Source organism: Papio anubis, chromosome 1 (genome assembly GCF_008728515.1).
Source record: "Papio anubis isolate 15944 chromosome 1, Panubis1.0, whole genome shotgun sequence".
NCBI lineage: Eukaryota > Metazoa > Chordata > Mammalia > Primates > Cercopithecidae > Papio > Papio anubis.
The window spans coordinates 217470240-217494620 of record NC_044976.1 but is presented as its reverse complement, the minus strand read 5'-3'; the positions used below and the strand labels follow the sequence as shown (position 1 = coordinate 217494620).

Sequence of the window (24381 nt, the reverse complement as noted above, 5' to 3'; positions counted from 1 at the left end):
CTCTGGGGACAGGGCATAGCAAAACAAAAAGCAGCAGAAACCTTGGCAGATGTAAAAGTCCCTGTCTGACAGCTTTGAAGAGAACAGTGGTTCTCCCAGCATGGAGGTTGAGATCTGAGAATGGACAGACTGCCTGCTCAAGTGGGTCCCTGACCTCTGAGTAGCCTAACTGGGAGACATCCCGAACTAGGTGGAGACTGACACATCACACCTCACACAGCTGGGTACACCCTGAGATGAAGCTTCCAGAGCAAGAATCAGACAGCAACACTCACTGTTCAGCAATATTCTATCTTCAGAAGCCTCTGCTGCTGATACCCAGGCAAACAGGGTCTGGAGTGGACCTCAAGCAAACTCCAACAGACCTGCAGCTGAGGGTCCTGACTGTTAGAACAAAACTAACAAATAGAAAGGACACCCATATCAAAACCCTGTCAGTACATCACCATCATCAAAGACCAAAGGCAGATAAAACCACAAAGATGGTGAAAGAGCAGTGCAGAAAAGCTGGAAATTCAAAAAATCCGAGTGCATCTCCCCCTCCAAAGGAACGCAGCTAATCGCCAGCAACGGAACAAAGCTGGACAGAGAATGATTTTGATGAGTTGAGAGAAGAAGGCTTCAGTCGATCAAACTTCTCAGATCTAAAGGATGAACTACGTAACCAGCTCAAAGAAACCAAAACCCTTGAAAAAAGAATGGATGAACGGATAACTAGAATAATCAATGTAGAGAAGACCTTAAAAGAACTGATAGAAATGAAAACCATGACACGTGAACTACGTGAAAAATGCACAAGCTTCATTAACCGACTCGATCAACTGGAAGAAAGAGTATCAATGATTGAAGATCAAATGAATGAAACGAAGTGAGAAGAGAAGTCTAGAGAAAAAGGAGGAAAAAGAAATGAACAAAGCCTCCAAGAAATATGGGATTATGTGAAAAGACCAAATCTACGTCTGATTGGTGTGCCTAAAAGTGACGGGGAAAATGGAACCAAGTTGGAAAACACTCTGCAAGATATCATCCAGGAGAACTTCCCCAATCTAGTAGGGCAGACCAACATTCAAATTCAGGAAATACAGAGAACGCCACAAAGATACTCCTCAAGAAGAGCAACTCCAAGACACATAATTGTCAGATTCACCAAAGTTCAAATGAAGGAAAAAATGTTAAGGGCAGCCAGAAAGAAAGGTTGGGTTACCCACAAAGGGAAGCCCATCAGACTAACAGCAGATCTCTCGGCGGACACCCTCCAAGCCAGAAGAGAGTAGGGGCCAATATTCAACATTCTTAAAGAAAAGAATTTTCAACCCAGAATTTCATATCCAGCCACACTACGTTCCATAAGTGAAGGAGAAATAAAATTCTTTACAGATAAGCAAATGCTTTGAGATTTTGACACCACCAGGCCTGCCCTACAAGAGCTCCTGAAGGAAGCACTAAACATGGAAAGGAGCAACTGGTATCACCATTGCAAAAATATGCCCAAATGTAAAGTCCATCGATGCTAGGAAGAAACTGCATCAGCTAACGAGCAAAATAACCAGCTAATATTATAATGACAGGATCAAGTTCACACATAACAATATTAACCTTAAATGTAAATGGACTAAATGGTCCAATTAAAAGACACAGACTGGCAAACTGGATAAAGAGTCAAGAACCATGAGTTTACTGTATTCAGGAGACCCATCTCACATGCAGAGACACACATAGGCTCAAAATAAAGGGATGGAGGAGGATCTACCAAGCAAATGGAAAACAAAAAAAGCAGGGGTTACAATCCTAGTCTCTGATAAAACAGACTTTAAACCATCAAACATCAAAAGAGACAAAGAAGGTCATTACATAATGGTAAAGGGATCAATTCATCAGGAAGAGCTAACTATCCTAAATATATATGCACCCAATACAGAAGCACCCAGATTCATAAAGCAAGTCCTTAGAGACTTACAAACAGACTTAGACTCCCATACAATAATAACGGGAGACGTTAACACCCCACTGTCAACATTAGACAGATCAATGAGACAGAAAGTTAACAAAGATATCCAGGAATTGAACTCAACTCGGCACTAAGCAGACCCAATAGACATCTACAGAGCTCTCCACCCCAAATAGACAGAATATACATTCTTCTCAGCACCACATCACACTTATTCCAAAATTGACCACATAGTTGGAAGTAAAGCACTCTTCAGCAAATGTAAAAGAACAGAAATTATAACAAACTGTCTCTCAGACCACAGTGCAATCAAACTAGAACTCAGGACTAAGAAACTCAATCAAAACCGCTCAACTATGTGGAAACTGAAAAACCTGCTCCTGAATGACTGCTGGTTACATAACAAAATGAAGGCAGAAATAAGATGTTCTTTGAAATAAATGAGAACAAAGATACAACATACCGGAATCTCTGGGACACATTTAAAACAGTGTGTAAAGGGAAATTTATAGAACTAAATGCCCACAAGAGAAAGCAGGAAAGATCTAAAATTGACACCTTAACATCACAATTAAAAGAACTAGAGAAGCAAGAGCAAACACATTCAAAAGCTAGCAGAAGGCAAGAAATAACTTAGATCAGAGCAAAACTGAAGGAGATAGAGACACAAAAAACCTTCCAAAAAATCAATGAATCCAGGAGTTGGTTTTTTGAAAAGATCAACAAAATTCACAGACCGCTAGCAAGACTAATGAAGAAGAAAAGAGAGAAGAATCAAATAGATGCAATAAAAAATGATAAAGGGGATATCACCACCGACCCCACAGAAATACAAACTACCATCAGAAAATGCACTATAAAACACCTCTGTCACAAAAACTAGAAACCCAGAAGAATGGATAATTTCCTGGACACTGACACTCCCACAACTAAACCAGGAAGAAGTTGAATCCTGAATAGACCAATAGCAGGCTCTGAAATTGAGGCAATAGTGAAAATAGCCTACCAACAAAAGGCCTGAACCAGAGGGATTCACAATCAGATTCTACCAGAGGTACAAGAAAGAGCTAGTACCATTCCTTCTGAAACTATTCCAATCAATAGAAAAGAGAATCCTCCTAACTCATTTTATGGGAGGCCAACATCATCCTGATACCAAGAAAGCCTGGCAGAGACACAACAAAAGAGAATTTTTAGACCAATATCCTGATGAACATCGATGCAAAAATCCTCAATAAAATACTGGCAAACCGAATCCAGCAGCACATCAAAAGCTTATCCTACGATCAAGTTGGCTTCATCCCTGGGATGCAAGGCTGGTTCCACATACACAAATCAATAAACGTAATCCAGCATATAAACAGAACCAAGACAAAACCACATGATTATCTCGTAGAGCAGAAAAGGCCTTTGACAAAATTCAACAGCTCTTCAGGCTAAAAACTCTCAATAAATTCGGTATTGATGGAACATATCTCAAAACAATAAGAGCTATTTATGAGCAAACCCACAGCCAATATCATACTGAATGGGCAAATACTGGAAGCATTCCTTTTGAAAACTGGCAAAAGAGACAGGATGCCCTCTCCTCACCCTCCTATTCAACACAGTGTTGGAAGTTCTGGCTAGGGCAATCAGGCAAGAGAAAGAAACCAAAATTCAGTTAGGAAAAGAAGTCAAATTGTCCCTGTTTGCAGATGACATGATTTATATATTTGAAAATCCCATCGTCTCAGCCCAAAATCTCATGGCTGATAAGCAACTTCAGCAAAATCTCAGGATACAAAATTAATGTGCAAAAATCACAAGCATTCTTATACACCAGTAACAGACAAACAGAAGCCAAATCATGAGACTGAGCTTCATTCTAGTGCTTCAAGAGAATAAAATACCTAGGAATCCAACGTACAAGGGATGTAAAGGACCTCTTCAAGGAGAACTACAAATCACTGCTCGGTGAAATAAAGAGACACAAACAAATGGAAGAACATACCATGCTCACGGATACAGAAGAATCAATATCATGAAATGGCCATACTGCCCAAGGTAATTTATACATTCAATGCCATCCCCATCAAGCTACCAATGAGTTTCTTCACAGAATTGGAAAAAACTGCTTTAAAGTTCATATGGAACCAAAAAAGAGCCTGCATTGCCAACACAATCCTAAGTCAAAAGAAAAAGCTGGAGGCATCATGCTACCTGACTTCAAACTATACTACAAGGCTACAGTAACCAAATCAGCATGGTACTTGTACCAAAACAGAGATATAGACAAATGGAACAGAACAGAGCCCTCAGAAATAATACCACACATCTACAGCCATCTGATCTTTGACAAATCTGACAAAAACAAGAAATGGGGAAAGGATTCCCTATTTAATAAATGCTGCTGGGAAAACTGGCTAGCCATAAGTAGAAAGCTGAAACTGGATCCTTTCCTTACTCCTTATACGAAAATTAATTCAAGATGGATTAGAGACTTAAATGTTAGACCTAATACCATAAAAACTCTAGAAGAAAACCTAGGTAATACCATTCAGGACATAGGCATGGGCAAGGACTTCATGTCTAAAACACCAAAAGCAACAGCAACAACAGCCAAAATTGACAAATGGGATCTAATTAAGCTAAAGAGATTCTGCACAGCAAAAGAAACTACCATCCAGAACAGGCAACCTACAGAATGGAAGAAAATTTTTGCAATTTACTCTACATCTGACAAAGGGCTAATATCCAGAACCTACAAAGAACTCCAAACAAATTTACAAGAAAAACAACCCCATCAAAAGTAGGCTGGGATGAACAGACACTTCTCAAAGGAACTTATTCATACAATACAGACACATGAAAATGCTCATCATCACTGGCCATCGGAAATGCAAATCAAAACCACAATGGATACCATCTCACCAGTTAGAATGGCGATCATTAAAGTCAGGAAACAACAGGTGCTGGAGAGGGATGTGGAAAATAGGAACACTTTTACACATTTGGTGGGATTGTAAACTGGATTCAACCATTAGCAAATGATGGCGATTCCTCGGATCCCTAGAACTAAGTACCATATATGACCCAACCATCCCATTACTGGGTATATACCCAAAAGGATTATAAATCATGCTGCTAAAAGACACATGCACATGTATGATGTTTATTAACGGCGCCATTATAATATAAAGACTTGGAATCAACCCAAATGTCCATCAGTGACAGACTGGATTAAATGTGGCACATATACACCACGGAATACTATGCAGCCATAAAAGGATGAGTTTGTGTCCTTTGTAGGGACATGGATGCAGCTGGAAACCATCATTCTCAGCAAACTATCACAGAACAGAAACCAAACACCACATGTTCTCTCACTCATAGGTGGGGAACTGAACAATGAGATCACTTGGACTCTGGAAGGGGAACATCACACACGGGGCCTATTATGGGGAGGAAGGGGGAGGTTGCATTGCAGAGTTATACCTGATGTAAATGACGAGTTGATGGGTGCTGACAAGTTGATGGGTGCAGCACACCAACATGGCACAAGTATACATATAACAAATCTGCGTTATGCGTATACCCTAGAATTTAAAATTATAATAATTTCAAAAAAGAAACTTGGGTCTCTTCTTTGTTCTCCGGTGCTTCCCAAAAGTGTTTCTGGAAGCAGTCCGAGCATTGGTAAAATAACTTTCTGCGGTAATTTTTCCCTCAACGTCATTCTTTAAGTCAACATGAATGGTCAAGGCAGTCACTAATGTTAGACTCACCTGGCAGCCACAGGAACAATATTTTCCCAGCTATAATGTAACCGACAGAGTGATGCTTCATGTAATTCTGGTGCATTAAATAAGGTCCCATGTCTAACAAGGAAAGCTGCTGGACATCAATGGAAATACATCCTATACTCAAATTACAATGTCCCATGACCTAAACGCTTCCAGTCCCAGGTTCACAGGACCCTAAAAGTAGCTATTCTCTTCCATTGTCTAACAACATGCCAGGTTTCCATTTTTGGAAATAAAATGATTATTGTAGTAACTACGATAAAACAATCTTTATAATACTCTCAGCTGTGGTCTATGCAAGAAAGTATCAAAATGTCTCCCTTCAAAACAACTCCAGGATGCCACACATAAACTTAGACCCAAGTCAGCCTGTTCAGGGCTTGGTATTGGACACACCTCATGGGATCCTGCTGCCACATTTCTTCCCCTGGATTTAAATCTCGATTAAGCAAAGGAATTCAGAAAGTACTCCAAAAGGCTTTTCCAATTTCCAGGGCATGCTGGGGATCCCTAAGGCCTGGGCACATCAGGACAGTTGGTCACCCACTTGGGGATGTGACAGTACCTGATGAATTATTCTATCTCCACTGCCTCACTCAGTGACTACTGCATAGAAGACTCTCAATACATTAATCTGATAAAATGAATCAAATATTTGTTTGGAACTAAATGAGTAGGATAGTTCTTACTGATAAACTGTGGCCAGATCAGTTACAAAGTCAATCTTTATCATACATGGCCTGGAGATTAGAAAAGTCTCTTGTAGTACTTTCTGAATCTCTTTGTTTAGTCCAATGATCCCTCTGCTCCTTTAGTTTTCTTTAGAATTCTAATCACTACACAACATCAAACTTCATGTTTGAGTTTGTTGGTCTATTGTTTGTATAATCACCTATATTTTAATTACATATTGTAAAATCTTTTGTGTTTTAATTATCAAAGCATGCCAGTAGCTAGTAGCACTGTCATAAAACAGAAACTCATTGAACATTTTTTGAAGAAATGAATGTATCATAATGATGGTTTTTAGATGTTCTATCTGATCAGTTTTTATTTCTAAAGATCTACAAGAAGCAGAGGATGCCTGTGATCCCATCTGGCATCCACGTCCAATGCTACACTGCACCTGTCATGCTCCCGGCTTTTCACTGTGACTGTCCCTTAGGCAGCCATAAAAATACATTTGCATTTTTCTGTGGCAGGCTCTCTTTCACAATTGTATTAATGCTACTCAAGCTTATATGGAGTAAAAGTTGAGTTTCAGTTACTACATGTAAATAATGGCAACAAACTAATAATTTTTTTTTGATGTAAAAGTTGAAAAATAAATAACCCAAGATGTCTATCCAAATCAATATGCTGAGCAGGATGTGGCATCAATAGCTCCCTCAGACAGAAGATCACTCACAAAACATGACATCTCACCCCAAGCCTAAGTAGAGGAAGAAGTCACCCAGGTATTGGGAATATAAGAATTGCCACAATGATAATTAATGCCACTTGGAAGACTGCATGAAGAAAAAAACAAATTGCCAGATTCGAGGTGGTGTAAAGCGAGAGAGACTATAAAAGTGTGAGCCATAAATTAAAATCCCAAGGAAAGGCCTAGGCATAAAAAGCTAGACAAACTTTCCAGAAAGGGAACATTATTTATTTTTATACTTTTGATTTCTTTATTCTCAATTATTAACATTTAACCTGACTTTTGTTGTTTTACCTAATTAAATAGGAAGAAATACTTAAGCCATAAATCACAAATGCCCTAGTGCTCACACTTACTTTTCCTGTTGAATAGCATTGCAGGTGCTTGACTCTGCGGTCATCTACAGTAATGAAAACCAACCCACAAGAACAGAAAGTGAACATCCTCTCTAATCTCTGTATACTTCAAACAAGTCTGAAAATTGAAGTAGGCTTGATCTTTTGCAGAAGAGCAACAATCACACAATTTAAGTTGAATAAGATATTGTACACACAGGAAGGCATTTACCAAATAACTACTAAACTAGTGGTATTGAAATGACTAGAAATTTGAAACAGCTACAAGTGTTCAAAATCTTATTCCATTACTAACAGTATTAGAGAAGGTTATTCTTTACATCTCTAAATAATATTTTAAATATTTGAAAAAATGAAGATTCTAATGCCTAAATGATGAGTCCAGCTCAGTCGGGGAGACCCTAACCCAGCAGCGCTAGAGGAATTAAAGACAAACACACAGAAATACAGTGGTGTGAAGTGGGAAATCAGGGGTCTCACAGACTTCAGAGCTGAGAGCCCTGAACAGAGATTTACCCACCTATTTATTAACAACAAACCAGTCATTAGCATTGTTTCTATAGATATTCAATTAACTAAAAGTATCCCTTATGGGAAACGAAGGGATGGGCTTAATTAAATGAATAGGTTGGGCTAATTAACCGCAGCAGGAACATGCCCTTAACGCATAAATCGTTCATGCTATTGTTTGTGACTTAAGAATGCCTTTAAGTGGTTTTCTGCCCTGGGCGGGCCAGGTGTTCCTTGCCCTCATTCCTGTAAACCCACAACCTTCCAGCTTGGGCGTTAGGGACATTATGAATATATTACAGTGCTGCAGAGATTTTGTTTATGGCCAGTCTTGTGGCCAGATTATGGCCAGATTTAGGGGGGCTTGCTCCCAACACCTAAATATGTAGAATTTGTTTTGTGGAAATATTATAATAAATAATGTAAAGAACAGTTGGAATAATTTGTGGCACCTTAAAGACTCCTATATACAGTATAGATAGAGAGATAATGGGTAGATATGTACATACACACACACATGTAATTTTATAATAGTTATTCATCTTTTACATTTCCATTATGATACTAGTTATTGCTTGCAGCTGTGGCAAACATAATTTTTTAAAAAAGCCTATTATATAATCTGTGACCTTTATTATGTATAATTTATTTACATGAAGAAAAGAATATTGTATGCGAATGTCTGTGCATTTGATTTTGAGTTCTGTAGGCCTTCAAATCTGAAAACATTATTAGGAAACAGAGAATATTTAAATAATATTTTATAATGAACATGGATCTTATCAGACATACCAAACACTTACAGTTCAAAAGGTGATTTCACTGGTGGGCACATTTTCAGGAAAGGCACAGAAGTGCCTGTCAGGAACACAAAAGGCAGAGTATCAATGGGAGGATCCAGGTTTGTCTGGCTGGAGTAGTGTCAGCTGGGGAGGAAAGATGAGAAATTAAAGATGAAGAAGAGGGCTAGGTAATTCTGTACTTATAATTTAAGCATATAGAAAGTTTATGAGTCACATATCCCCGCTTCTATTGTAATTACGCCCTATTAAATTAAAACTTTGTGGAATGTAGGTATTCCTGTCTTCCTCAGTTCCTGTGACTTGTTGATAACTCATGCGTGATTTGGCTGGCCAGGAGTTATCTAGAAAGTAATACTTTAGTTATTGTCTTAATCTTTGCTGCCTACAGAGTTAGACTTTGTACTGAAAGAACTCACATGTATCTATGACTTCCAGAGAGGCTTACCAGAAACAACTAGAAAGCTAACATTGCATCCGGATGTAGAAGTTGATTTAACAAAACCTGCAGTATTAGAGGAGAAACAACTTATTCTAAACAAACATTCATAAAGTCAGTTCCTTTTTGTTTTTCTGTTGTGTTTCATTTCATGTTTTCTGCTTTGCTTTTGTTTTTATTTCTCTTTCGACACAGTTACAGCAGAAAGTTTTCATGGAGAAATCACACTTCAAATGATTTCATTTTGTTGGGTCTTCTTCCGCCAAATCAAACTGGAATATTCCTCTTGTGCCTTATCAGCCTCATATTCTTTCAGGCCTCGGTGGGTAACTCGGCCATGATTCACCTTATCCACATGGATCCTCGTCTCCACACACCCATGTACTTTCTTTTCAGCCAGCTCTCCCTCATGGACCTGATGCACATCTCCACCACCGTCCCCAAGATGGCGCACGACTTCCTGTCCGGCCAGAAAGGCATCTCCTTCCTGGGATGTGGTGTGCAAAGCTTCTTCTTCCTGACCATGGTGGGTTCTGAAGGCTTACTGCTGACCTCCATGGCCTACGACCGTTATGTGGCCATCTGCCACCCTCTCCATTATCCCATCCGTATGAGTAAAATGATGTGTGTGAAGATGATCCTAGGTTTTTGAACACTGGCATCCATCAACTCCTTGGCACACACAGTCTGTGCCCTCCATATTCCCTACTGCAGGTCTAGGGCCATTGATCATTTCTTCTGCGATGTCCCAGCCATGTTGCTTATTGCCTGTATGGGTACTTGGGTCTATGAATATATGGTTTTTGTAAGTATAAGCTTCTTTCTCCTCTTTCCTTTCGTTGGTGTCACTGCTTCCTATGGCCGAGTCCTATTTGCTGTCTATCATATGCACTCAAAGGAGGGGAGAAAAAAGGCCTTCACCACCATTTCAAACATTTAACTGTTGTGATGTTTTACGACATATCTTCTGCCTACGCCTATCTTTGGCCCAGGAATCTCTGCTCACCAACCGAAGACAAGATCCTGGCAGTCTTCTACACCATCTTTACCCCCATGCTCAATCCCATTATCTACAGCCTGAGGAATAAAGAAGTCCTGAGGTCCAAGACAAGAGTGTTTGGGATACTCTCTTTCATGAAAGAATAATAATGGCCGTCCCAATTCCCTTTTTTTTCTTTCCTCTTTCCAAGTTGATTTGAACACCCTAGTGCAGGACTGTCCAATAGAAACATAACATAATTAAAATTTTTCTAGCAGGTACCTTCTTTTCTGGTAGGTACATTCATTTCTAGTAGGTACACTCTTTTAAAAAATTGTAAAGCTCCCACTTGAACCCCAGTTTTCTGGTCCTCCTTACTCTGCTACATTTTCACATTTTTGTTTACCACTTTTCACCTTCTAGTACGTGAAATAATAAGCACATTGGTTGTATTTACTGTTTATTTTCATTCTATGACAGAATTTTCACTTCACAATGAGAGATCCTTGTTCTGCTCACTGGTGTAATCAACTGTATGGAACACAGCCTAGTGCATAGCAGTTGCTCAATAATGCTGGTTGAATATTTGAGTGAAATAATGAACCATGGAACTTAATTTTCTAATGCTTTTCTTAATTAGATTAAACTTACAGAAAATAAAATGTATAATTCTAAGACTTTCAAAAATAACAATTAATGAAATATTGTCACAAACTCAATATGTCTGTAATTTAAAATGCTATATTTTAAATGTAAAAAATAGAAGTATCATTTAGTCAGCATCAACCATGTGTCTTTAAGGATATATTTTACATTTACCTGTTTCGGTAACTTGTAGAAATTCAATTATAATTTATTAATTCTATATGTGGGGAATAGTAGGTGTTGATCTTATTTATTTATATTTTGATAGTGGTTTTTAAATGGTTACAATATAGTTATTTGTGCACCTCCTGTATGTGTAAAATTTCCCTCAACATAAATACATACATATATACATGCAAAGATTAATATGTAAATTATAAAATTTATGAATACATCAGTCCAGGTTTCTGTCTTTCAATAAATGGAATGATCATCAAAACAAATAACAAACATTGAAAAATTATTTTCCATCTTATTAACAACTACTTAAGTTTAAATAAAATGAGCTAAGATTTTCCCTTTTGTAAAATAAATGTAAAAGTATGTCATTGACAAAATATAAATGATTTTTTATTTTAATATTTGTGAATATTGGGATTCTTCATAAATAAGAGATCCTTTAATCTTATTTTAATTCCTTTGAATAACAACAGTGGTGTGCTATAACTTTAAGAGTTAGAAAAGATAAGAACCTTAATGAGGTTTACAGATGTATTTGTAATTAGTCCTGTCTGGGTTTTTTTTAGTTTTTGAGACAGAGACTTGCTCTGTCGCCCAGGATGGAGTGCTGGGGCATGATCTCAGCTCACTGCAACCTCAGCCTCCCAGGTTCAAGCAATTCTCAAGCTTCAGCCTCCAAGTAGCTGATACTACAGGTGGCACTACAACGTTAGGCTAATTTTTGTATTTTATTAGAGGCAGGGTTTCACCATGTTTGTCAGGCTGGTCTTGAGCTCCTGACTTCAAGTGATCTGCCTGCCTCAGACTCCCAAAGTGCAGGGATTACAGGCGTGAGCCACCCCACCTGGCCAGTCTTGACTGTTTTGATCCATGGTCTTGTAAAATTTCATGACACACATAGATTCAGACTTAAGGTCAGTGGTGCCTTGCATGAGCTGATCATAAATAAATTTACGAAATCAATAAATATTGCTGACAACTCAAAATCAACATGTGTGTATCCGAAGTTTTAACTTTTACCCACTCTCTGGAGTCATATCATTCTTCTGGTTTTGTTCTTTTAATTAATGACTTACTTTATTATTTTAATCCCATGTCCTACTGAATCCTCAATTCTTAGCAGACCTCCTGGCCCATTTTAGGTCTCATTAATTACTTTTTATAAGAATGATTTACTTTTTTTAGTGGCCTTTGATGTAAAAATATTTTCAACTATGCACAAATTATCTTTCTCTGTTTTTCATACTGGCTTTTAGATTTTTGAAAGTTCATATCATCTACACAATAATACCTATATTTTTTCTTCAGAAAAAGCAATCCACGATTTATGTCTTACCTCCCTCATCATCTTACTTCTAATGCCTTATGTCCACTATCATGAAGCACCTGAAATTTCTGCAACTCTTCTTAATGTCTCTTGGCCAACACTCCCATGATGATGGAATGATTATAGAAAGTATATCTTCTAATTTACCCAGGGGTATTTCAATCTTGGGTGAAATCTGCCATTGTATGCAAAGAGGAATGCTCCAGTAATGAGTTTCTTAATTCCATGTTTGAAAGTGGAGAAAACATGTGTCACCTATCCTGTAGCTTATTCCCCACATATGCAACTCTTTGCCAAGGTAAAGTTCATTTCTCACCCATCTAGCTCCAATGATACCTTGTTAAGAATGCTAAATGTTGGCGAAAAAAAATGTAACATACACTCTACATCCATCTCTTTTCTATAAGCTTGAAGATTAATCAGAGACCATACTGTCCTCAGGATTTTGTCTTAAGGCTTTCAGTTTTTTGGATCTGTAGATTTTAGAAAATTCTTATGTTTTCCAAAAATCTGTTCACATGTTTATACATACTTAAAGTTTTATCATTTGGAAGAAGCAGTCACGTAGTCCAGCCTAAAATTTAACCAGCAGACATTATACTTCATGTAAACTGAGCATAAGAGAGCCAATCTGATTTGAGGAAACACAAGTTATGATTATAGAGAAAGAAATACAGAGTGACACCAGCATAAATCATGTATTTAATTTCCTACTAAGTTTAACACAAACAAAAGAATAGACCGCATTTTTTTCTAGATATATCATACTTATTTCAAATGATAACTGTCTGTGATTAAATGTCTGTGTGTGGGTGTGGGTATGTGTGTTTGAGACCTTAACATGTCTAAAAATGTCTTCATTTAGGAACTATCATTTAGGTTTCTTAAATTATTTAGCCAATTATTCTCTAACTTACAAAAAGCAGGTGCTAAATATTCTGAGTAAAAAAAGAATTCTCTAACTTACAAAATGAGATAATTTCCATAAACATAATTTAACATCTCTTACAGTTCTGAGGTCATGTTCTGGAATATTAAATACACCCCTCTTCAATCTGATTCTTAGTAACAGCTGAATGCAGCAAAGTTTATTGGGTTGGTTGATTTGCCCTAATTCATAACTGAGTTGATCCTGAAATCAGCAAAGTGAAGTGAAGTGACCAAGGTTTTGGCCCCCATGGACTTGGACACTGGAGATCAATTAGAGGAGAAAGAGGAATATCTAAGGGTTAGTGACTTAAGGTTCTACATATGAAGTATAGCAGTTCATCCTTCTGTCTTCTGACGGTAGAACCTGAGGAAATTAAGTATAAAATGTCTTATTCTGTTTTCACTGAAACGAGGTAATAGAAAAGGAAGAGGTCTTATCTAAGCACTACTTATGCAAACAGAAAAATATTTCACAAGAGTTGGTGAAGTTGTTTTCTGATTTCACCGTAAAGAGGATGACTAGCTGCAGGAGCTGTAAGGAACGAATATTGTAAAGTGTTATCTGCTATTTCTTCCTCATAAATTCTGGCACATAAAGAAGAGATTCTCATTTCAGAAAGAGTTCTGGTTTAATGCAGGGACTACTGATCAGTGACATAATGTTATTGAAAGTCTGATAGACTATCAGAACACAGTTTGATGTTTACATGTTTTCTGTAATATATGGAATGTTAGCAGAGGATGGTGTCACTATAAAGCTGCTTTTTCTCCCACTATACAAACTGAAGAACTTTGGACAAGGTGAGTCATAGTAATAGAATTAATATGAGTTGATTTGGGTTTTTTTTAACCTAGAAAGCTATTTTGGAAATGTTGTTTTCCCATCATAAGGAAACTCTCTGCTGCACAGGGAATAGACAGTTCCACAACAAATTGGAAAAGCAAATGTAAATATAAAAATGTAAAACAAGGTAACATGTACTTGTTACCATTGCTACTATGTGCAGCTCTCAAACAATGTGACATTAATAAAGACAATTTCTCTGGGTCTGAGGACTCTCCATAGTTTACACAGGGACTGGGCAAATTACAGTGACACTAAGGACCTGCTATGTGCTGAACACACAGAACTCTGAATTCTCTTTACAGCTGCCCTATACATTGTTGACGTTGAGGTAGCTGAGTCTATGACAATATGCTATTGGTCTCCTGCTGATTCTCTAAAGGAGTTTTAAAAATGTTACGAGTTAACTATTCATAACATTTGCAAAATAAATTCAGGACCCTATAGTTGCTACATTTACGCTATTAGTTCCTATGAAATGAGGGCTTTTTTTTAACTCTATAAATTTCATCAATGTATCTTTTAGAATGAGAAAGAAAAAATTTTTTTTTCCTGAGGAATGCAAGCCCCCTTTAAACTATCAGGCCCAGAGAGACATTGAAAATGTGGCCGCAGTCACATCTCACTCTTCCTTGAGCAAGGTAATCGTCTTCTGAAGCTACGTGCTATGGGGGCTGTAGACTGACTTGTGTCCACGAGCCATGAATTAACCTATCAATGCCCTATACTGCATATCCTATAGTTAAATAATGCATAACCAATCACTGATCAATGTTGTTTCTGAAATCAGTGAGACTTTGTGACTAACAAGTTTAGAATTTGTCTCCTCTCCTGATTCCTCCCTTTCTTTACCTTAGAAACTTGGGTCTCTTCTTTGTTCTCCAGGGCACTTCCCAAGGAAGTGTTTCTGGGCTGCAGCCCTCAAACTTGGCCCAGATGCACTTTCTATATTAATTTGTCTCAGTGCCATTCTTTAAATCAACAAGAATGACCAAGGCAGTCACTAATCTTAGACTCACCTGGTAGCTACAGGAACAATATTTACCCAGCAATAATGTAACCAACAGAGTGATGCTTCATGTAATTCTGGTGCATTAAATAAGGTCCCATGTCTAACAAGGAAAGCTGCTGGACATCAATGGAAACAGATCCTAAACTCAAACTCCAATATTTCATGACCTAAAAGTTTCAAGTTTCAGATTCACAGGATCCTAAAAGTAGCTATTCTCTTCCATTGCCCAACAACATGCCACCTTTCCATTTTTGGAAACAAAATCGTTATTGTAGTAAGTGCCATAAAACAATCTTTATCATACTCGGAGGCTGTGGTCTATGCAAGAAAGTATCAAAATGTCTCCCTTCAAAACAACTCCAGGATGCCACACATAAACTTAGACCCAAGTCAGCCTGTTCAGGGCTTGGTACTGGACACACCTCATGGGATCCTGCTGCCACATTTCTTCCCCTGGATTTAAACCTGGATTAAGTAAAGGAATTCAGAAAGGAAGACATACTTAAGTCATAAATCACAAATGTCCTCCTACTCACACTGGCGTTTCCAGTTGAATAGATTTGCAGGTGCTTGACTCTACTGTCATCTATGGTACTGAAAATCAGACTACAAGAACAAAGAGCGAACATCCTCTCTAATCTCCGTATGCTTCAAACAAGTCTGAAAATTTAAGTAGGCTTGATCTTTTGCAGCACAGCAATAATTACAGAATTTAAGTTGACTGAAGTGTTTTACACACAGGAAGGCATTTATCAAATAATTACTAAATTGGGGGTACTGAAATGACTGAAAATTTGAAGCTGCTACACAGGATCAAAATGTGATTCTATCACTAACAGTATTTGAGAAGGTTATTATTTACATCTATAAATACGACTTTAAATACTTGAAAACTGAAGATAAAATGCCTAAATTCACAGAATTTATGTTGTGGAAAGGTTGTAATAAATAACGTGAAGAAGAGTTGAAATAATTTATGGTACCTCAAAGACTCCTATATATAGTATAGATAAATAGACAATAGATAGGTAGATATGTACATACACACATACATGTGTATATGTGTGTGTGTGTATATATATATTTTATATAATTTACTGATCTGTTATATTTCCATTATGACACTACTTTTTGCTTCCAGCTGTGGCAAATACAATTAAAAAAAATAAAATAAACCTACTATGCAATCTGTGAGGTTTAGTATGTATAATTTACTTACATGAAGACAAGAATATTGTATGCAAATATCCATGCATTTGATATAGAGTTCTGTAGGTCTTCAACATCTGAAAACCTTATTAGGGAAGAGAGAATGTTTAAATAATATTTTAAAATTAATGTGAATCTTATCAGACTTACAAAACCTTTATAGTTCGAGGAGCGATTTGCATTGTGGGTACATTTTCAGGAAAGGCACAGAAGTGCCTGTCAGGAACATGAAAAGCAGAGTATCAAGGAGAGGATTGAGATTTATCTTGCTGGAATAGTGTCAGCTGGGGAGGAATGACCAGAAATTAAAGATGAAGAAGAGGGCTAGGTAATTCAGTACTTATAATTTAAGCCTATAGAAAGTTTCTGAGTCATACATGACAGTTTCTATTGTAATTATGCCCTATTAGATAAAAACATTGGGGAATGTAGGTATTCCTGCCTTCCTCAGTTCCTGTGACTTGCCAATAACTCATAAGTGATGTGACTGGTTGTTGCGGAAAGTCAGGGACCCCGAACAGAGGGACCAGCTGAAGACATGGCAGAAGAACATAAATTGTGAAGATTTCATGGACATTTATCAGTTCCCCAAAATAATACTTTTATAATTTCTTACAGCTGTCTTTAATGCAATCTCTGAACATAAATTGTGAAGATTTCATGGACATTTATCATTTCCCCAGTCAATACTCTTGTGATTTCCTATGCCTGTCTTTAATTTCTTAATCCCGTCATCTTTGTAAGCTGAGGATGTATGTCACCTCAGGATCCTGTGATGATTGTGTTAACTGCACAAATTGTTCATAAAGCCTGTGTGTTTAAACAATATGAAATACGGGCACACCTTGAAAAAAGAACAGGATAACAGCGATGTTCAGGGAACAAGGGAGATAACCATTAGGTCTGAACGCCTGAGAGCCGGGCGGAACAGAGCCGTATTTCTCTTCTTACAAAAGTGAATAGGAGAAATATCACTGAATTCTTTTTCTCAGCAAGGAACAGCCCTGAGAAAGAGAATGCATTCCTAGGGGGAGGTCTCTAAAATGTCCACTCTAGGTATGTCTGTCTTTTATGGTTGCAGATAAGGGATGAAATAAGCCCCAGTCTCCTGTAGTGCTCCCAGGCCTATTCGGATGAGGAAATTCCTACCTAGTAAATTTTAGTCAGACAGGTTGTCTGCTCTCAAACCCTGTCTCCTGATAAGATGTTATCAATGACAATGCATTCCCAAAACTTCATTAGCAATTTTAATTTCGCCCCAGTCCTGTGATCTCGCTCTGCCCCCATTTGCTTTGTGATATTTTATTGCCTTGTGAAGCATGTGATCTCTGTGACCCACACCCTATTTGTACACTCCCTTCCCTTTGAAAATCACTAATAAAAACTTGCTGGTTTTGTGGCTTGAGGGGCATCACACAACCTGCCGACATGTGGTGTCTCCCCCGACACCCAGCTTTAAAATTTCTCTCTTTTGTACTCTTTCCCTTTATTTCTCAGACCAGCTGACACTTAGGGAAAATAGAAAAGAAGCTATGTTGAATTATTGGGGGTGGTTCCTCCAATAACTGGCGAGGAGTTATCTAGAAAGGAATGCTTTAATTATCTTCTTTATCTTGCCACCTACAGGGCTAGACTTTCTACTGAAAGACCTCACATGTATCTGTGACTTGCTGAGATGCTTACCAGAAACAATTGGGTAGGGAACATTCCATTCAGATATAAAAATTGATTCAACAAAACCTGCAGTGTTAGTGAAGAAACAACTCATTCTAAACAAACATTGAAAAACTCAGTTCCTTTTTGTTTTTCTGTTGTGTTTTATTTCATGTTTTCTGCTTTGCTTTTGTTTCTATTTCTCTTTCAACACAGTTACAGCAGAAAGTTTTCATGGAGAAATGGAATCACACTTCAAATGATTTCATTTTGTTGGGTCTGCTTCCCCCAAATCAAACTGGAATATTCCTCTTGTGCCTTATCATCCTCATATTCTTTCTGGCCTCGGTGGGTAACTCGGCCATGATTCACCTCATCCACGTGGATCCTCGTCTCCACACACCCATGTACTTTCTTCTCAGCCAGCTCTCCCTCATGGACCTGATGCACATCTCCACCACCGTCCCCAAGATGGCGCACGACTTCCTGTCCGGCCAGAAAGGCATCTCCTTCCTGGGATGTGGTGTGCAAAGCTTCTTCTTCCTCACCATGGCAGGTTCTGAAGGCTTACTCCTGACCTCCATGGCCTACGACCGTTATGTGGCCATCTGCCATCCTCTGCATTACCCCCTCCGCATGAGTAAAATGATGTGTATGAAGATGATTGGAGGCTCTTGGACACTGGGTTCCATCAACTCCTTGGCACACACAGTCTATGCCCTCCATATTCCCTACTGCAGGACTAGGGCCATTGACCATTTCTTCTGCGATGTCCCAGCCATGTTGCTTATTGCCTGTACAGATACTTGGGTCTATGAATATATGGTTTTTGTAAGTACAAGCCTCTATCTGCTCTTTCCTTTCATTGGCATCACTGCTTCTTACGGCCGAGTCCTATTTGCTGTCTATCATATGCACTCAAAGGAGGGAAGAAAAAAGGCCTTAAGTACCATTTCGACACATTTAACTGTTGTGATCTTTTACTATGCACCTTTTCTCTACACCTATCTTCGGCCAAGGAATCTCCGCTCACCAGCTGAAGACAAGATCCTGGCAGTCTTCTACACCATCCTTACCCCCATACTTAATCCCATTATCTACAGCCTGAGGAATAAGGAAGTCCTGGGGGCCATGACAAGAGTGTTTGGGATATTCTCTTTCCTGAAAGAATAATCATGGCCTTCCCTACTCCCTTCATATTTCCTCTTTCCAAGTTGATTTGAACACCCTAGAGCAGGGTTGTCCTATAGAAATACAACATAATTTAAAATTTTCTAATAGGTACATTTAAGCAGTCAAATAAATTTAAATAATATATTTAATTCAAAACAATGCTATAATTAATATTAATTTTAACAACATAGATGTTAATTACATAGCATACATTGTCAGTATGTTATATGCAATATATTATAGTACATGTCTGTACATATATTACCATTAATGTAATAATGCTTATACTCATATATTGACATAATTTCTACATGTAACAACACAAAATAATTAGTGTGCTTTTACTTTGTTTTCATTCCAAGTCTTCAAAGTCTTGTGTTTATTTTATACTAGAGTGCAGTACAGCGTGGGCAAAACACATTTGAAATGCCCAGTAGTCACATGGCGCCAGTGTCTACAGTGTTGGACAGCACGGCCTTAGAGTATCCAATCAAAAGTTTTCAGAGTTTTTTATATGTGTGTGTGGGTGTGTGTATGGTGTATAAAAATGTGTCTTTAGTATATACAGTTTTGCTGATGGGCTGAAAAGTAACAAGCAAAACTCACACGCTAAAGTAGTGGTTATGTGTTTCTCTATCTGTTGGCTCATTTTCAGAATGTACACATTTATTGTAATTGCCATCTGGAGTCTATTTTATCCTAACATTCTTTAATAAAACTATTCAGGGAGACCTTATCTAAGTTATGATTTTGCTGATTTCAATAAAAATATTGAGATCAAATAATCTGAAGAAGAATATAGGAACAGTTTACATTCGTGTATACATACCAATTAATAAAATTATTTAAATAAAGTTATCAAAGTTATTTGTACTTAAACAAATTATTTACATAAAGGCAGGGAGGCAATGACAGGGTAGAGACAACATGCAACATATAAAATGGAAATTGGGATGTCAGGCTTCAGCTATGATTTGTAAAATATATACATGACTTTGCACAGGATGAAATCCTATGTTACTGTATCGAACATTGTGTTTAACAAAAGTTTTACTACTGTTATTTTACTAATTCACTTAAGTTACTTCAAGTCTATCAATGGTTGGAGTTATGGAGGGGTTTTATTTTTGTGGAAAACATTGAGACTTATAGTAATACATCCCTCTCATTTATTGCCCAAATTCAAGCTCCTAATATCTTTCTCTAATTTCTGACTACCTTCTTACATATTTTCATGTCTTGAGTCCAGTTCTTACTTAGAATATAATCTACTCATTGCCATTTGAGTTATTTGTCTAAACATAGAGTTGATCTTGTCATTCTATAATCTATGATTCCTGCTGGATTATCTAAATTTTGGAACCTTACTTTTTTAATCTCATATCCTATGTTTTTAAGGTGTGCATTGTGTCTCCCTTTACCTGTTTCTAGGACTCACACTCACTACCACAGTCACTCTATACCTCCTGCGTTTCTCTGTAGCCCTCCATTTCCCTGCCTATCTGAACCTTATCACAGAGCATTTCTCACTTCTGGAAAGTTCTATTTTACGTAGCTTATGACTATCAATCTGAATCCCACATAATCAGTAAACATAATTCAAATTTTACATCCCATCTTCTCTTATGCATAGCTGATATCTCTTCCCCCACACTTCTACTCCTGTTGTGCTTATAACATTTTATTAACACTTATTCATTTCTGTCTGTGTCTTCTTTTAAATTGAAGCTCATGGAATATTTTAAAATTATAATAATTATGATTAGAAGGCCAACTAATATTTAATTACTGTAAATGCATTTCCTGCATATATAACTTAATCTTCACAACACTATGGGGTTCTGATATTAGTTCCATGTTGAGTGAGCACTTCGAGGCTTGGTGAGGCAAAACAAAGAAACAAGAAAAATCCTGCCTTAGGTCAGAGAACTTGGAAGGGAAGAACACAACTTAGAAACCAGTTTTCTTTGAATCAGAGATTTGGCTCTTAGTCTCCATGTCACCCAGTCTCTGCGTGAACAAGACCCTCATCATTCTGGTCTGAATATCCCCACAGAATGAAGCACTATGACATGCAATGAGGGGTGCATTTATCTGTGGTATGTTATTTATGTTTATTGGTATACAATGCAAGTTTAAGGGACTTGTGATCATGCCACCTTACAGATCTAGGAAAAATATAAACAGATAGTTTCTCTACACAGAGTTAGAGTTCATTATTTCGAATTTTCTTTTACTTCTTTAAATGGGCTGTCGCTCATTCAGGGAGATACATTCCTCACTCCATGATACATCTTACTCCTTTTTTCTAAATTCAAGAAGAAAACCTAAATTTTTCTGCTCTGAATATGACCGCTAGGAATAATTTTTGTGTTTTGATTTTGACTTTTTTTTGGAGATTCTACCACTGCTTTGATGTTAAAGAATCACCAATGTTATAAATCCTTATTTAGTAAAAAGTATAATATATCCTCATGTATTCTGGAGAAATTAAACATTTTGATCAGGCTTTGTACAAAAACAATAAACCACAATTGTGATATAACACTGAGCATAAAAAATGGCTCCAGAATTTCTGCAAGAAAAGGCAAATGGAAGAACTTCTCCAAGCAAAAGCAATTGGAAGGCTGGTGAAGTTCATTCAAGTTAATTAACAAGAACCATATCACATAGGAAGGGTTCAGTATGTACAGTATATTATACTATTGTATATCATATACAATATTATATACCATTATATTATATAGTACATATTAATTTATTATATTAAAATAATAATTCAATTAATAATTTATTGATTAATTTATTGTTAATTAATTAATAAGGTATATATTGGACCCTTCCTATGTAATTTGGTTCTCGTTCCATCAGGTAAAATGATGGACAAACAGGTATAGTCTTTTACCTTGTGGAGACCACATGCTGATGTGAGCCATAAAAATATTAGTATATATTATCTGGTCAAACTGGGCAGTGATGAATTCAGGGAGAAAAGTAGTAAATGAGTTATCACACGGAGTCATCAGGTCCCTCTAACATGATGAAGGGGCTGGCCATGCCAACCTGATGGATAAAACCCACAAAGCCCTCCGATGATTGAGATAGGAGGCAGTGAGCAGAAAGGAGTAGGAGACATAGATCAGGGCCTTCTCAGGGCCAGGTGAAGGCAAATAATCTGGATTTTATTCTAAATGTAGCAGAAGAATGCAGGGAAATATTTTCTCAAATACTAACATCCACAGCTACTTGGCCAGTCACTTGGTGTGAACTCTGGGAAAATATCTGAACACGTGGCAAAATGGGCAACATCACAGCCAATGCTTCCAAACAGACATTCTGAGTTTTAAAGGAGTCATTTGTTTTATATCAAGGCTTAGTTTGATTCTTGGAGAGATATTAAACCTGAGGTGGCGCTAAAGAACCACAATTATTTACATCTGTAATTGTTCTCAGCATGTTCTTCTATGGCATAGGAGGATAACTAGAGTAAACGATAATGTATTGCATATTTCAAAATTGCTAGATGAGAGGTTTTTGAATATTCTCATCACAAATAAATGATAAATGTTTAAGGTGATGAATATACTAATCATCCTGACTTGATCATTACGCAGTGTATACGAATATCAAAACATTACATTGTCCTCCACAAATATGGTGATTGGTATTCAATGCAAGTTTAAGTCAATTGTGATTATGCCACATTTCAGAGCCAGGAAAAATATAAACAGATACTTTCTCTACACAGAGACATAAATAACAATTTTAAAGTGAATAAATAAAAGAAGCTCTTCCTGGGAGGAGTCCAGATACTACACTTCTCTGTTATTGTTCTTTCTCAATTCCCCTTCCAATTCCAAGAACAGATCAGTGGCATAATCACAGAGGGAAACAGGAATGGGATATTATCATGACACATCCTAATGAAGTGGCCAATGACACTGAGGCTGTGACTTTCTTGCAACTAAAAGATCCTAGCCCAGGACAGAAAAATGATGTTGAAAAATTGCATTTTGCTACTTTTCCCAGAGCAGAAACTACCACAAGAAAATGTGTGAAGTTTTTTGAATTGACCAATAATTTTATATATATTGGGGGTACAATACGAGGTTTTATATATGTTTATAATGTAAAATGATTACATTAGGCTAATCAACAACCCCATTACTTCCCATATTTTTTTGTGTGTGTAGTAAAAACTTTTAAAATCCACTTTGAGTAATTTTGAAATATATAATGCACTATTATTCATTATAGGCATCATGCTATACGATAGATCAATAACATATATAATGCACTATTATTCATTATAGGCATCATGCTGTACAATAGATCAATAACACTTATTCCTCCCGTCTAACTAAAACTTTATATTCTTTGATCAACAACTCTTTTCCCATACACTCTTATCCTCTGCCTCTTGTAACCAACATTCTACTCTCTACTTCTGAGTTCAACTTTTCTAGATTCCACATATAAGTGGGATCACTTAGTATTTGTCTTTTTTGAGCCTAGCTTATCGACATAGTATTTTGTTGTTCGGGTTGATCCATGTTGTCAAAAATGACAAGGTTTCCCCCATTTTTGAGGGCTGAATGAAATTCCATTGTGAATACTTACTATATTTTCTATATCCATTCATCTTAAGATGGATATCTAGGTTTCTTCATATCCTTACTAATGTAAACAACACTGCAGTGAACATAGGAGTGCAGATATCTCTTCAACATACTGATTTCAATTTCTTTGGTTATGGAAATTGTATGGTAATACTATTTATAATTTTCTGAGGAATCGCCTTAGCTTTAGCTTACATCACAACCAACAGTGCACAAGGGTTTCTTTTCCTCCACCCCTTCACCAACACTTGTTATGTTATATCTTTCTGAAAATACCCATTATGACAATTGTGAGGTGATATCTCATTGTAGCTTTAATTTGTGTTTTCCTGATGATCAGTGATATGAGCGTTTTCTCATATATCTGGTGGTCATTTGAATGTCTTCTGTTGAGAAGTGTCTATTTAAGTCCTTCGACTATTTTTTGATTGTATTATTTGTTTTCTTGCTTTTGAGCTGTGTGAGTTCCTAATATATTTTGGATAATAAACCCTTAAATATTAAAATATTAAAATAAATTTGCAAAAATGTCCTCCCAATCTGTGGGTT

General features: G+C 37.1%; 1 protein-coding gene and 2 pseudogenes across 1 annotated transcript; 2 read left to right on the top strand and 1 right to left on the bottom strand.

Moving 5' to 3' along the window:
- Window positions 1–24381, bottom strand: part of LOC101000084 — a 163747-nt pseudogene that overhangs the window by 99987 nt on the left and 39379 nt on the right.
- LOC116275702 lies at window positions 8795–10442 on the top strand (annotated as a pseudogene).
- On the top strand, window positions 18275–19213 carry LOC101002531 (olfactory receptor 2L13). The gene has a single exon (XM_031660460.1). The coding sequence runs from the start codon at window positions 18275–18277 to the stop codon at window positions 19211–19213; it is 939 nt and encodes a 312-aa protein (XP_031516320.1).

Bases quoted from the DNA above. Each gene is read 5' to 3' on its own strand.
- LOC101002531 (XM_031660460.1), top strand. From the start codon at position 18,275: ATGGAGAAATGGAATCACACTTCAAATGATTTCATTTTGTTGGGTCTG.